The sequence below is a fragment of the Narcine bancroftii genome, chromosome 3 (assembly GCF_036971445.1).
Source record: "Narcine bancroftii isolate sNarBan1 chromosome 3, sNarBan1.hap1, whole genome shotgun sequence".
Lineage (NCBI taxonomy): Eukaryota > Metazoa > Chordata > Chondrichthyes > Torpediniformes > Narcinidae > Narcine > Narcine bancroftii.
In genome coordinates this window covers 134,103,661-134,120,091 of record NC_091471.1, presented here as the reverse complement: position 1 = coordinate 134,120,091, position 16,431 = coordinate 134,103,661, and the positions used below count along the sequence as shown (strand labels likewise).

The window sequence follows — 16,431 nt, the reverse complement described above, 5'->3', positions numbered from 1 at the left end:
AGGCTATATATGCATTTGTATGTTTTTCCACTAAGGACTGAAGAATGCCATTTCGACCAGTTGCACTTTACAATTTTACAATAATAAACTTGAACTTGAATATAAGAAGTAAAATTATCAATTAAAATATACTTTGCAGTTTTTAATTTTAATTATTAGTTCTTCCTTTCACTGCACCCTCCCCCCAAAAAAACTATTTTCTTTGTTCGCTTCAGTTTATTGTTTCAGTCAGGAATATGATTGATGTGGTAAGTGGAGTCTGCAGAAAAATAGATAAATGTAAGGTATGGAACTGGGAATGCAGAAATCAAGGATGAATGATTGGCCAAGGGTGGGGAAGTGGGTGGTGGAGCAGAGTGGGAAATCAGAAAAATTAGCAGTTTTGAAATAGAGACGAGAGATCCAGAGAGTTTGGCAAGAAGTCAAATACTTCAGGAACAGCCAAGATGCAGAACTAGAAACCAAGGGAATTAAAAACACTTATGTTGGTAGCTGTCAACATAACCAGTCCGGCTGGCGAATTACAATATGCAAATAAAAGACAGCAAAAATGTTGAAAATTAGCTTAAATATAAAAGAGATCCCTTTTGTTAACATAAATACAGCTGTTCTCTTCAGGTGACCACTGTTATTAGAACTTCCTGTGCAAAACTTAAGTACAAATGAAGCTTTGTAACCATAGAGAACACAACTGTCGTATGAAAGTTGCAATGATACTTATTGAATTTTTAATTATTATAAGTACTGTATTGAAGCCTAATAGTCTGAATATGAATGAGATTGTCTGATCTCATAAGCTAAGCAGGCTCAGGACTCATCAGTACTTGGAGGGGAGACGGTATAGAAACGCCAGGTACTGTAGTTTTCTGTGAGTGGTGCTGGACAAGGTGGTGACTCTCTGTCTGCCTTACGGTAGACAAAAGTCAAAGAATTTCATGTAGTATTATATGACAATAATGGAATTTTTACCTTTACATGGAGAATTGTACAGGGGGTTGAGCACTTCCAACTGCTATTATTAGAAAAATGGGCTCAGTTACCCTCAGAATAAATATGAATTTCACATCCAATCACACTCACTCCTTATTAGTTGTTAGGTAGTCATTTCATCTTTTAAAGAAAGTTTATCTTAATTTGGAAATAACTTCTGCAGTAGTTCAGAATAGCAATTAAAATTCACAAGCAAAGCAATAATTTGTTGCAATTTTATTGTGACATTTTTTCAAACAGAAGCAAACTTTACCTTTGCTGCATGATATGTTGGAACTAGAGATAAACCTTCCCGATTTGCTTCTTTGGCAACAAGATAGAAGCGACTGAGCATGGCTGCTTTGCATAAACGACTTGTCATGGAGGTACCACTTTTAAATGGAGAGCTCAAAAATAAAACAAACAACACTTTTTTCACAGAAGGATAAAATTAATTGAATAATAAACATTACATCTGTATTATATTCAAATTAATAATACAACTTCAGGTCTTTGCAAATGTTAGCATGTTAGCTCAAGTTGCTAGATTAACACGTTTTCCATTGAGCAACAAGAACAGGATATTTAACCTTACCTTTCAGAATGAAATATTGATAATAAACTGTGTTATGTTTTACAATTTCCATTGTTTATGTTTTATTAATCTTGAAACACGCTTGAAAATTTAGACTTCAACAAGCAGTGTTTCAAGTAATTGCTGCATTCTACCAAGCACTGTATTATATGGGAAACAAAAGTCTCCATCTTATTAGCCACAAAGTACCCAGAAAGGACTCTCATAGCAGCTTTACTGTCTATCAATTTATAGATGATTCAGGTAACAATCTTTCAACCCTAGCTCTGCAAACTCTCTCAGTAGACCTTCATTTCTAGTTCTGTCTATGTACTTAATTGTTTCTAATAGAGTGCATATAACTAGATCCTCCACTTGTAGTTCCCTTCCAGCCACAATTATCTTACCATAACCCAATAATGGCAGACAACCACAGATCCCACAAAATTGCAGGCAAACATGCATAAACTTTGTGGATGTAGAGTAATTTGGTGTGCTAGAAGAAAACACCCAGGACTTTGTGGAGCTACTAAGCCCTTTGTACATATCACGAACTGAATTATACTAACCATGAAATTATATCCTATTGATATGAACATTACTCTTTCCCTGGAACATGTGATTCTTCTTGCAAACAGGTGAAAAGACTCTTCCAGTGCAAAGGCTTACCAGAATGGAGAAGATCCAACGTGAATTGCTTATGAAGTTTGAGTTCACGCTCTTTTCTTGTAGTAATTAGTAACCTGTCAATCTTTACATGCAGATCTGCTAGGCATTACTGGAAGCATCATTCACTCATTATTTCCATGCTCTCACTTTTGCCTTTATCAGAACAGAATCGTGAAATGTACTATCCACCAGCACCCCTCACAGTGTGCAAGTAGTACTGCAGAAAGATATCTACAACATATCTCTGTGTATGGCAATACCAAGCAACAAAGCAAATGCTGGATGATCCGTATCATACTTCCTCACAAAAATGTTTAGGTTGGAAGATGAATTGGAAACTACAAATTCTCCCTAACATATAGGCAAGTGGGTAGATTCTGGAGTGAGTAGTTGAGAATATGTGGAGAATAAAGTGGCATTAATGTAGGTTTAGTCTCAATGGATGGTTGACAAAGGTTGGCAGGCTGAAAGACCCATTTCTGCCCTATATCTCTCTTTAAAGAAAATGATACTGGCATTGAGGTTTGAGCAAGACAAAGAGATAGAACAGATTATGGCAGAAGATGTTGTGACAGCGAGTTTATGCTCGCATTGTTGGATTAAAGTGAAGAACTATGTATACAAAAAAAGGTTGATGTTCATGCAGTTGTTTTTAACCTTTTTCTTTCCTCTCACATACCACTTTAAATAATCCCTCTGCCATCAGTGCTCTGATTAGTAAGGGATTGCTTAAAGTGGTAAGTGAGTGGGAAGGGAAGGTTGAGAATCACTGCTCTAGATCCAATTGTTACTAAAATATTTTGCTTGAGAAAAATTGTCATTGGCCCATTTCTTTTGGAGTTATGAAACCTTACACATAATGAGTCAATTAAGACAGTGGTTTTCAACCTTTTACTTTCCACCCACATACCACCTTAACCAAAGCACCGATGGCATAGGGAATACTTAAAGTGGTATGTGAGTGGAAAGAAAAAGGTTGAGAACCACTGTGTTAATGCATGTGGATTTCTTGGTTGTGTGACTTGCAGGAGAGATCAGACATGCAAGAAGCCTTCTCAACTCTCTTCATGCTTACAGCAGAGTCACAAGACCATTACAAATCCGGCAAGAAATGGTAGTCATCCACATGCTACCTGTAGTTACACACCCATTCTGCAGCAGTTGAGAGGTGGAGGCCACCTATAGTTTGCATAAAAGATAGAAAATGGGTCCTATCAAAGTTCTGCTTGATGTAGCCCAAGAACTACTTGGTGCTGGCAGATCAAAAAAGCTGCTATTGTTGTCTGCAACTGAACCCTAGCACAGAACTCAAAGTAATAATGGCAATTGTTTGATCTTGCTTCCACTAAATTGCAAGACACACAAATAGGAAGAGAATAGCAAATTTAACAGATGTTTGTAATTTCAAGAGAATGAACACATTTGAAATAAGTTTCAGTGGTAATAAATGCCAATAAAGATCTGCTCAAAAGCACAAGAGTATAGAAATGCTGCAGCTGGAAGTTTGTAATAGTGTGGGAAATAGGCCTGATAACAAAAGACAGTAAATGAGTTCATTAGAAACTGGTATTTCAGAAATTGAGAGAAAGAGGTGATATTTACCAGACAGGGCATTTATCAGACATTGGTAATCAATTATTAGAGGAAAAAAATAATTGAAGCTATCTAATGAATTATCTTATACAATATATGACAAAAGCATTTACTTAATCAATTTAAAATCTAGCCCGTGTTTTGAACATGTTCCCTCCAGTGTAATGGAGATAAGTAAATGGAGTCATTATTTTTTAGTATAAATTAACATGATGCTACTTTACCTTTCAGCAACCTTTCCTGTTGCACCATTCACGACTTCTATTAACCCATCTGACTGAGACCAGTTCAGACTGAGAGCTTCATGAACAGAATTTGACTGGGAGGGATAAGCAGCCTCTGTGAGGCTTATCTGTGGTTTGCTGACAATGTAGAGATCTGGGAGCTTTGATGTCAATGAATCATCTACACGCTGTTTAATTGCAACCTCCATACCTCGTGTATCAAAACAATTGGCATTACCTGGAAGATTGAAATATGATTTCATAAATGCTGAGGTATGAAAATAATTAACTGTTAATTTTGCTTACAGGCAGAGTAAAAAAAAGTGCAGGGAAGAGTTAACATAACAACAAAGGAAATTATTGGGTAAGACTTTTAGTGTCTTTTACATTAAAACTTTATTTTCTAACTTGCCAATAGCCATAATCAAACAGAAGGCAGTGAACAGAAAATATTTCCAGCTGTGGAAATCAGATCCATTTTTGCAAGTTGCAGTACAAACATATAATTTTGCTTGAACCAAAACAAATGTCAGCATCTTTACAAAAGGTCAATCCATTACGTTTATTTAGCAATGCAATTCTGCAAATAATCATTCTACTTTAAAAATGGTCATTTAATTTAAAACATTTAATAATTATATATTTTGTTTACTAACTCTACATTGCAAAATTGATATAGCTCAGACCTTTTGAATTCATATTCCATATATTCATTGATAATTTTGGCTTTATAGTTCATTTATTGGATATTTCATAGTCTCAGGACATCCTAAAATGATTTCTAACCAGGATTTCCAACAGTATTTTTCTAAACTAGAACATCAGTGCTTTAATCTTTGTATTATGTCTTGATACTGCAACATTTTCACGCAGATGCAGAAATACTACCATTGAGGGGGCATGGCAAGATGGTGGAGGAAGAAGATGTGTAATTCCACCCATCCCCAGTTTAACTATCTACAGCCCAAATTGAAAAGTCCGAAAAGTTTTTTTAAAAGTTTCAGAAGGTGTCTGAAGACGGAAGATAGAGAATGGCTGCAAATGTGAAGAGGGCAAAGGCTCAATTACAAAAGAAATAACCTTTTAAAAGTGCTGAAGAGTTAAGGCCTACTTACCAGAGAACCCTTGGAATCAATTGACTTTGCTCCTAATGCCCATCGAACTCCAGGTCGGATGAGTATAACACTGGTGCCCGTCCTGCAACTGCAGGATGGCGCCGGCATTGTTACCTGCTCAACCAGGATAGAGAGATGATTTTGTGGATAGCCATCCAGAAAGCTCGTCAAAATCAAGCTCCAATGATGGTCCATGGTAGCAGGGTATTTTTTTACTCTGACCTGAGTCAGGAGATCATTAAAAGGTGTAAGGAATTTAATTTGGCTAAAGAGATGTTGTTTACTTTTCGATACCCTATGGTGTTGAAAGATTTTTATGGGAATTATCAATTTCAGTTTTTTGAGAATGATCATGATGCATTAATTCTTTGCCAGATGTGCGGGGATCTGATCAACCACAATCACCTAAGAGGAGAGTATCTGACAAGGGGAATGGGAATGGAAAGAAGGGGGAATTGGCACGAAGCCTGCTTGATATTGAGGATCCAGAACAATTTTTGGGATTGGAATCAGTCGGATGAACTTGAATGATTAATTGTGGAGAAGTTCAGCTGGGGGGTGGGGTGGATGACTCTGATACTTTTGAAAGTCATCTGCCACTAGTGGGGTTATCCACACACAGTCAATTGGGGAGTTACTACATTGCTGTAGTTTTAGGAAATTTTTTTTGGAAGTATTTTTATAAAAGGGAAGTTTTTTTTATTGTTTAAGAAAGGGGAGTCCTTTTTTTTTATAATTGTTGACTGTGTGAGTTTTGAGGAGTTTTTTTTAGTAAAGTATGACTAATTTGAATTTTGTGATCTTTAATGTACAGGGTCTTAATGACCCATAAGCGTAAGCGTGTGTTAGCTTATATTAAAAAGATGAAGGTTGATATTTTTTTTTACAAGAACACATTTAACTGAGAAAGAACATTTGAAATTGCAAAAAGATTGGGTAGGTCATGTGGTTAATTCTTCTTTTAATTCCAAAGCACGAGCAGTGGTGATTTTGGTTCGTAAGAAGATACCATTTGAACTGGAATCATTTTATGAAACTGCTGGTAGAGTTTTAATGGTGAATTGTAAGATTTTTGCAGAACCATGGACATTATTGAATGTTTATGCACCCAATATAGATCATAAGTGATTTGTATCTGAAACTTTTTTAACATTAAATCAGGCTAATGAAAATATTTTAATTGGAGGAGATTTTAACTCTGTTTTGGATCCATTATTGGAGAAATCTCCAAAAATTATAAAGAAATCTAAGATGGCTGTTCAGTTGGCACCTTTGATGAACGATTTGAATTTGGTGGAAATTTGGAGAAGGTTAAATCCAACAGAGAAAGATTTTTCTTTTTATTCATCACGACATGATTCCTTTTCTAGAAAAGATTTGTTTTTAGTATCAGCACATCTTCAAGCTTGAATTATTCAGTCTAAATAGAAGAGTAGGATTGTGTCATATCTTGTGAAGTTATGCAGTCAACCTATCGATGGAGATTTAATGGAATGTTATTGAAAAAAATGGAGTTTATTACTTATGTTAAAGAACAAATTTCTTTTTTTCTAATTATAAATACTAATTCAGTGCAGAGTAATTTTATTTTGTGGGATGCTTTGAAAGCATATTTACGGTGTTACGGAGTCCAGAGGACCCCAAAAACCAGCAGCAATATATTTGTTTAAATAACCCTGTGTTGTGGAACATAAGTAGTTTTTAATTATATTTGAACAAGAAAACAGAATTAAACTTTAACTTATTACTTAACCTACCTACTTAATCCCCCCTCTAAAACTAAGTGCAGGTGTGTGTAATGTACATTTAAGATTAGAAAAGTTCTTTGGATCACAGTCCAATCTCATGGGTTGCAGGCAATTCTTGGACTGTGCACAGAAGTTAGCATTAACAAAGTTCACCAGTCTTTGGTGCTTAACAGGCAAATGGTTACCACTCAGGAGGGTTCTTGCTGTTTTTCAGAGAGATGCAACTGATTCCTTCTCAATCAGTCTTGCTGACAAAACTTGCCCCTTCAGGGTTCTCCAGACCGCCAATCTCCTCCTTTGGCCAGGCAGCCTTTCAAAGTTTGCCAGCTTGTCCTTCTGGAACTTATTTCTGTCTCTCCTCTCTGTTTCACTCCCTCCTTCTATGAGAGCAAAACTATTCTCAGTCTGCCTGCAAAAATCATATGCTCTTCCAGGCAAGCTGTATTCTGCAACTTTGTTGCTTTCTGCAAAAAACATTTTGCAAAAGTGTTTTAAAATGTTTGTGTGCAACCTGCTCTAACAATTCCTTCCAAGCCACCTCTAAATATTCTGTCACAATGGGGTCAAATTATTAGCTATTCAGCAAAAGTTAAGAAACAATATTTGGCAGAAAGCTTGACATTGGAGAAACAGATAACTGATTTAGAAAAGGACTTACAAAAAATACTACTGAAGATAAAAAGGTGGCATTGACTAAGTTGGAAAAAAAAAGAAATATTACCATTGAGTAGAGGCTCATGTTATGATTTCACATTAAATAATATTAATCTTTACAAAAAAAATTGCCTAGGTTATGACATTTCTGAAGATGGTAGAATGGAATCAGACCTCTTTATTGGGTACCTCTCTTTAATTTAGTTTTTCCAAGATCAATAAGGATATATCTAATCCAATACTCAAATATATATTGTGGATTTGGGAATTTTTTATAAATTTAAAAAACTGCTGTCTCTCATAATTATTTTTTCAGTGAAGCGATCTCCCAATCTGTGACTCGTCTCTCAAATGAAGAGACCATCAATCCTTCTCTATATGGAAAATCTAAGGGATTATTTATTTTGCAATTTTATTTTAGAAAGGTTGCTTAATATATTTTGAACATCTGTCAAGTAAATATGATTTACCAAATTTTTTTTAGATATTTATAAATTTCTTAAATTCCATAGTATCGGACTTTCCATTTGTATATCTGCCAGATCTAGTAGATAAAATTTTTCAATTTAATCCTTCTCAGAAAGAATTGGAATTATATATGATAGATTATTGAAATGATGTTGAGTACTTTAATGAAAAGATTAAAAAGGCTTGGCTTGGAAATTGGAACTTCCAAGGCCCTTATAGGAGGATCGATGGGACAAGATTCTTAAACTGGTCCCCTAGATATGTGCCTGACATTCATTAATCCAATGAAAAGTGGTGCATCAGATTCACATGTTCAAAGAATAACTGGCTTGCATCTTTTCTAATAATTAACCCTACTTGTGACAGAGGCAAATCTGATATTGCTACATTGACACATATGTTTTGGTCTTGTTCATCCTTATAAATCTATTGGAAAGAAATTTTTAATATCTTTTCAACTGTATTTCAGGTGGACCTATGACCCAATCCAATAACTGCTCTTTTTGGTGTTGGTGTTTTTCTGTACCTGCACAACAGGTTGTGACTTTCTCTACATTGTTGGCTAGAAGAGCCAAATGGAAAGACTCTAGATCTCCAACAGCATTTCAATGGTTCTCTCATATTATGTCCTGCTAAAGTTCAAAAAATATTAGTCATATATTTGATTCATCAGTGAAATTTGAAGATACATGGTGACCCCTTTTATGTCTTATTTTAATTTGATGTAAATGTTTTTAATGAGATTAGATGTACTCGTTCTTCCAGATGAAATATAGTCTTACTTTTGTTTTTTTGATTCATGGTAATTGCTACAGAAGTTACAAAATATATGTAACCCTCAGTATAAACGGCTCAGATATTTTTTTTGGTTCGTTTTCATTTTTTTTTAAATAGAGCAGGTTAGGTGGGTTTTAACACACAAAGGCCTTTCAAATGAAGCCACTTGTATATCCACAGGACTTATTTACTGCATCCAGTGCTCCCTTTGTGGCATTCTCTACATTTGAGAGACTGGTCACGATTTGGAGATTGCTTCACTGAGCACCTCTTTTCCATCTGCAACTACAGCGACCTCCCAGGTGCCAACCATTTCAATTCGGAGTCACACTCCCAGACTCACATGTCTGTCCATGACCTTGTGCTCTATCCCACCCTGACAACCCACAGATTGAAGGAACAACACCTTATTTTCCATCTGGGCACTATCGAGCCAGATGGTATTAACATGAACTTCTCTGCTTTCTGCTAAATTTGCTCGCCTTTTCTTCTCCCTCCCCCTTTCCTGTCTTTCCAGTTCTCCCCTCCCTTCTCCCTTACTCACCTGGCCATCCCTCCTCATCGTTACTGCTGTCCCCTCATCCTGACTCCACCTATCATCTCCTGCCTTTGCCAAACCCTGTTCCTTCCTCCCTCCCCTCCCCCCAACTTTTTGTTCAGACACCTGTCAGCATTCTTTCATATCTTGATGAAGGGCTCAAGCCCAAAACATTGGTTATGTACTTTTACCTTTGCCTCATAGAGCACAGAGTTTGACCTGCTGAGGCTTTTCCAGCATTTTGTGTTTTTTCTTCAATTACAGTGTCTACAGATCTTTAGTGATTTACTTTTAAATCACTCTTAGAATTTTTTATGCTTTAATGATACCTTTTTTCATTCAATACCAAAATTCCTTTCATCCCAGAAATCAAGCTGGTGAATTTATGCTCAATTGACTCCAAAGTACTGTCATTCTATGTGCAGCCTCCTTTTTTATGAGGGATAGCCCCAAGAAGATTTAGAATATCAATTATCAATATTTCTTCACTACAATGAATTTCTGAATATCTTCAGCAATTCAACAAAACAATTTCTGACAGCCTCTCCAAAACCTATTGCCTTGAGGGACAAAGGTAGTTGGAAAATGATGCATTCACTAGCTAGACTGTGGGAATACACTCAGCAAAAGAAATGCAGCAACTCATTGTCAAGGAAATTAGAGGTGAGCATTAAACAATGGCTTTGCAACATTCTCATGTTGGATGAACTTGTATGTGAAAAAAAAGTGTGTATTTGGTGTACATGTCTCCACAGTGAAAAGGGAGCAGACCCTAAAATGTTCCTGGACCAAGGAAATCGAGAATGATTGACCTGCAAAGTCTGAAGGCATAATAAAATAGCCATCAAGGAATAGAACTAAGGACAAAGGTGCACCCAGGCAGATACACATGACCAAAATGCAAGATATCGACCAAATGTTTGACACGCCTTAAGATCTTTAAAATTCAGCCACAGACCCACACTCTTTATTCACTTCCCTTGGGCAAATTTTGTTCCAAACATGGTTGACTAACTCAAATCAAAAACAGCCAGAAAGTTGGAAGAAGGAAACAACAGATAATCCCAATGATTAAGCAAAAGGACAGGGATTGAACAAAATTAACTTCAGCAAAACTCTCTAGGGCAGTCCCTTTTGACAGAGCATTTCTCGCTTCCATTCCACTTGTGTTTATTTTGGGAGCCTACATAAAGGAGCCAACAACGCAATAAGGGTCTGATGTGGTGATAGTTTAAATGCCACAGTCCCACCATTTCCTAGAAATCCCAGGGTCATTTCTGCTCATAGCAAAGAATAAGCTCATGAAAAATAATGGAGTGTAGCGGCTGCTCCACATACTGAAACACATCACTGGGCACAGTGCAGGTTTCAGTTGAACTGTTTATTTGAATTTTGTGCGTGCTGTTTTAAGACCAACAGGAGTTCCACTCCGCACAGTGGTGACATCACCACGTTGCTTGGGGCATGAGCTGTGGCCTAAGCAATGAGCAAGCCCCGACAGCATCATTTTTTTGCAGCTGCCTGTTGGAATCTAGGGGTTAAAACAGTATGAAATAAATGATTAATTAATGAGTGTATATTTACTGCATGGTTCAGGGAAAAAGGAATGTGATTAAGTGGCAATCACAGTATGGAGCAAAGTTGGCTGAGCAAAATTGTCTGCTCCAAAATACAGGGAGAGGAAATGCATAAAACGATTTAGGAGGAATGCTCAAACTGAAGGAGGTGGTGAGTAGCACAGGAGACACAGGCCAGACCAGAACAAAGAATGGCCTGAAAGAAACAAAGGGAATGGAAAACCAGTCTAGGAGGAAGATTAAGGCATGAGGAGGTGTTAAAGAGAACAGCAGAAATTGGCCAGACAAGAACAGAATGGTGATTAGAAATATCTGGGGATGAATTAATTTCTGATCAACACAACAGGATAGTCTGGCCTGGAGGATTAAGATGGGAGTGCTACACCCCAGATATCTGCAAAACAGGAGATGACTTGTGATAACCCTTATGCAAAAAGATCTAGCAAAGGAAGCCAACTTTTGTTCTGTATGATAAGGTTGACCTATATAAACTGAACCAACTGGACAATGGGGGTCAGTCTTGGGGAGTAGCTCACTGTGCAGGTGACCTATGAACTAATGAGTGACCCAGAGCTCTGTTAAGTTTTATTCTTGTGCTGTGTAATAAATTGACTGTTGAACCGAATACCTTCTCCTATCACTTCATTCAAAGAACATGCTGGACTCAGACTACACATAGACTAAATTCTTTCTTCTTTGGCTTGGCTTCGCGGACGAAGATTTATGGAGGGGGTAAAAAGTCCACGTCAGCTGCAGGCTCGTTTGTGGCTGACCAGTCCGATGCGGGACAGGCAGACACGATTGCAGCGGTTGCAAGGGAAAATTGGTTGGTTGGGGTTGGGTGTTGGGTTTTTCCTCCTTTGCCTTTTGTCAGTGAGGTGGGCTCTGCGGTCTTCTTCAAAGGAGGCTGCTGCCCGCCAAACTGTGAGGCGCCAAGATGCACGGTTTGAGGCGTTATCAGCCCACTGGCGGTGGTCAATGTGGCAGGCACCAAGAGATTTCTTTAGGCAGTCCTTGTACCTTTTCTTTGGTGCACCTCTGTCACGGTGGCCAGTGGAGAGCTCGCCATATAATACGATCTTGGGAAGGCGATGGTCCTCCATTCTGGAGACGTGACCCATCCAGCGCAGCTGGATCTTCAGCAGCGTGGACTCGATGCTGTCGACCTCTGCCATCTCGAGTACCTCGACGTTAGGGGTGTGAGCGCTCCAATGGATGTTGAGGATGGAGCGGAGACAACGCTGGTGGAAGCGTTCTAGGAGCCGTAGGTGGTGCCGGTAGAGGACCCATGATTCGGAGCCGAACAGGAGTGTGGGTATGACAACGGCTCTGTATACGCTTATCTTTGTGAGGTTTTTCAGTTGGTTGTTTTTCCAGACTCTTTTGTGTAGTCTTCCAAAGGCGCTATTTGCCTTGGCGAGTCTGTTGTCTATCTCATTGTCGATCCTTGCATCTGATGAAATGGTGCAGCCGAGATAGGTAAACTGGTTGACCGTTTTGAGTTTTGTGTGCCCGATGGAGATGTGGGGGGGCTGGTAGTCATGGTGGGGAGCTGGCTGATGGAGGACCTCAGTTTTCTTCAGGCTGACTTCCAGGCCAAACATTTTGGCAGTTTCCGCAAAGCAGGACGTCAAGCGCTGAAGAGCTGGCTCTGAATGGGCAACTAAAGCGGCATCATCTGCAAAGAGTAGTTCACGGACAAGTTTCTCTTGTGTCTTGGTGTGAGCTTGCAGGCGCCTCAGATTGAAGAGACTGCCATCCGTGCGGTACCGGATGTAAACAGCGTCTTCATTGTTGGGGTCTTTCATGGCTTGGTTCAGCATCATGCTGAAGAAGATTGAAAAGAGGGTTGGTGCGAGAACACAGCCTTGCTTCACGCCATTGTTAATGGAGAAGGGTTCAGAGAGCTCATTGCTGTATCTGACCCGACCTTGTTGGTTTTCGTGCAGTTGGATAATCATGTTGAGGAACTTTGGGGGACATCCGATGCGCTCTAGTATTTGCCAAAGCCCTTTCCTGCTCACGGTGTCGAAGGCTTTGGTGAGGTCAACAAAGGTGATGTAGAGTCCTTTGTTTTGTTCTCTACACTTTTCTTGGAGCTGTCTGAGGGCAAAGACCATGTCAGTGGTTCCTCTGTTAGCGCGAAAGCCGCACTGTGATTCTGGGAGAATATTCTCAGCGACACTAGGTATTATTCTATTTAGTAGAATCCTAGCGAAGATTTTGCCTGCAATGGAGAGCAACGTGATTCCCCTGTAGTTTGAGCAGTCTGATTTCTCGCCTTTGTTTTTGTACAGGGTGATGATGGTGGCATCACGAAGATCCTGAGGCAGTTTACCTTGGTCCCAACAAAGCTTGAAAAACTCATGCAGTTTGGCATGCAGAGTTTTGCCGCCACCCTTCCAGACTTCTGGGGGGATTCCATCCATACCTGCTGCTTTGCCACTTTTCAGTTGTTCGATTGCCTTATATGTCTCATCCAGGGTGGGAACCTCATCCAGCTCTAGCCTTAGGGGCTGTTGAGGGAGCTGGAGCAGGGCGGAATCTTGGACTGAGCGGTTGGTACTGAAAAGAGATTGGAAGTGTTCTGACCATCGGTTGAGGATGGAGATCTTGTCGCTGAGGAGGACTTTGCCGTCTGAGCTGCGCAGCGGGCTTTGGACTTGGGGTGAGGGGCCGTACACAGCCTTTAGAGCCTCGTAGAAACCCCTGAAGTCGCCAATGTCCGCGCTGAGCTGTGTTCGTTTGGCGAGGCTAGTCCACCACTCATTTTGGATCTCCCGGAGTTTGCGCTGAAGATGGCTGCATGCGCGACGGAAGGCTTGTTTCTTCTCTGGACAGGACGGCTTTGTAAGGTGAGCCTGGTGGGCAGCTCGCTTCTTTGCCAGCAGCTCCTGGATTTCCTGGCTGTTTTCGTCAAACCAGTCCTTGTTTTTCCTGGAGGAGAAGCCCAGTACCTCTTCAGTGGATTGCAGTATGGTAGTCTTCAACTGATCCCAGAGTGTTTCAGGGGACGGGTCCGTGAGGCGGGTTGCAACGTCGAGCTTTGCTTTGAGGTTTGCCTGGAAGTTTCCTCTCGCTTCGTCTGACTGCAGTTTTCCAACATTGAACCTCTTTCTGGGGGCTTTATTGTTCCTGGGCTTTGGCTTGAAGTGAAGGTTGAGCTTGCAGCGAACCAGCCGGTGGTCAGTGTGGCATTCCGCGCTAGGCATGACCCTGGTGTGGAGCACATCTTGTTTGTCACTTTCTCGCACCAGGATGTAGTCCAGGAGGTGCCAGTGTTTGGATCGGGGATGCATCCAGGTGGTCTTAAGGCTGTCCCTCTGCTGAAAAAGGGTGTTTGTAATGACAAGCCGCTGTTCTGCGCAGAGCTCCAACAGGAGGCGCCCATTGTCGTTGCACTTGCCGACGCCATGCTTGCCCAGGATTCCTGGCCAGGTTTCTGAGTCTTTGCCGACACGAGCGTTGAAGTCGCCCAGGATGACAACCTTGTCGGCTGTAGGGGTACGTTGGATGAGGTTGCGCAGGTCGGTGTAGAACTTGTTCTTTTCTGCTGGTTCCGCCTGGAGGGTTGGAGCATAGACACTGATGAGGGTGATGTGACGCTTGTTTTGAAGTGGGAGTCGCATGGACATGATTCGGTCCGAGAGGCCTGTCGGAAGGTTTTCGAGTTTGGAGGCAATGAAGCTCTTGACCATGAAGCCTACACCAGATAGGCGTCGTTCATCCGAAGGCTTGCCAGACCAGTAGAGTGTGTAGCCCGCGCCGCGTTCTTGGAAGCTGCCTACATCTGCCAGGCGGACTTCACTGAGAGCGGCTATGTCGATGTCAAGTCTGAGGAGTTCATGTGCAATGAGGGCAGACCGACGTTCAGGTCGATGGCTGTCAGTCTTATCTAGCATGGTTCTGATGTTCCAGCATGCTAGCTTGAGTTTGTGAGCATCTTTTGAGGGGGAGGACGTGGAGGGGGAGGACGTGGAGGGGGAGGACGTGGAGGGGGAGGACGTTGAGGGGGAGGACGTGGACCTGTCCTCGGGCCTGCGCAAAGGAGCTTTTAGGTGGAGTGCAGTGCGCGCAGTACTGGCCCCACCCTTTACACCCATGGTTCGTGTGCCGTGGCCAAGCAAGCTGGGACGTGGCAGCGAGGTCCTTGGGTCGTAGGTTTTATATCGGAGTGGCCTTCTCCTATGCAGGTTTCTTACCCGGGCTGGAGGGGCCTGCCTCCCCTCCTAGGTCGGTCCATACTGCCCGGACCGGGGCCTCCGTCTGCCTCACTCGACCGAGGCCGGGGCCGCCGTCTCCCCCTTGCTCCTGCCCGTATCGGGGCCTCCGTCTGCCTCACTCGACCGAGGCCGGGGCCGCCGTCTCCCCCTTGCTCCTGCCCGTATCGGGGCCGCCGCCGTCTACCCTTCGCCCGGACCGGGGCCGCTGCTGCTCTCCCTGTGCCTGGACTGGGGCCGCCGCCTCCCACTCCCTGTCCGGACCGGGGCCTCCGTCTGCCTCACTCGACCGAGGCCGGGGCCGCCGTCTCCCCCTTGCTCCTGCCCGTATCGGGGCCGCCGCCGTCTACCCTTCGCCCGGACCGGGGCCGGGGCCGCCGCTGCTCTCCCTGTGCCCGGACTGGGGCCGCCGCCTCCCCCTTGCTCCTGCCCGTATCGGGGCCGCCGCCGTCTACCCTTCGCCCGGACCGGGGCCGGGGCCGCCGCTGCTCTCCCTGTGCCCGGACTGGGGCCGCCGCCTCCCCCTTGCTCCTGCCCGTATCGGGGCCGCCGCCGTCTACCCTTCGCCCGGACCGGGGCCGGGGCCGCTGCTGCTCTCCCTGTGCCCGGACTGGGGCCGCCGTCTCCCCCAAATTAAGAGTAAGGTAAAGCCAGAGTCCGACAATTTGGTGACCCCGACGTGATGAAGATGGAGAAGTGACGGAAGAAAAAGATACGAAACACCGGTCGATTGTGGTGTGGTGATAACAACAAGTGACCATCCTACAAAGGGAGGTAAGCAGACGCCTGTTTTAATGAAGTTCTGCTATTGGCAAAGATAAATTGTGTGTTGTCACTACTCTGCAAAAGCCCTCATTAAAGCCAAAGAATAAAACAAAAGGGGGTTGGAGTCCCCCTAGTAGAACGGGGTTGGAGTCCCCTGTAGTAGAAGGGGGTTGGAGTCCTCCTAGTAGAACGGGGTTGGAGTCCCCTGTAGTAGAAGGGGGTTGGAGTCCTCCTAGTAGAACAGGGTTGGAGTCCCCTGTAGTAGAAGGGGGTTGGAGTCCTCCTAGTAGAACGGGGTTGGAGTCCCCTGTAGTAAAAAGGGGGTTGGAGTCCTCCTAGTAGAAAGGGGGTTGGAGTCCTCCTAGTAGAACGGGGTTGGAGTCCTCTCGTAGCGATCTCGAGAGATAGCTTTAGACACTTGGCCAATTAGAATAAGGTGTATGGTGATGGTTATTTGCTTCTATAGTGTGTAATAAGTATTTGATTAAGGATCGTGTACCATAGTAGTGTATAAGTATCTGTATAAGGTGCATTGTGATG

The 16,431-nt window shown here is 42.3% G+C and overlaps 1 protein-coding gene across 5 annotated transcripts in view; it reads right to left on the bottom strand.

Moving 5' to 3' along the window:
• adad1 (adenosine deaminase domain containing 1 (testis-specific)) overlaps nt 1-16,431 on the bottom strand; it is a 148,050-nt gene that overhangs the window by 12,968 nt on the left and 118,651 nt on the right. For all 5 annotated transcript variants that reach the window (XM_069925186.1, XM_069925183.1, XM_069925184.1 and 2 more), the window contains 2 exons: nt 4,030-4,267; nt 1,244-1,376 (listed from right to left, as the gene is read on the bottom strand). In XM_069925186.1, coding sequence (XP_069781287.1) covers nt 1,244-1,376; nt 4,030-4,267 — 371 coding nt within the window. The remainder of the gene's footprint in view (nt 1-1,243; nt 1,377-4,029; nt 4,268-16,431) is intronic.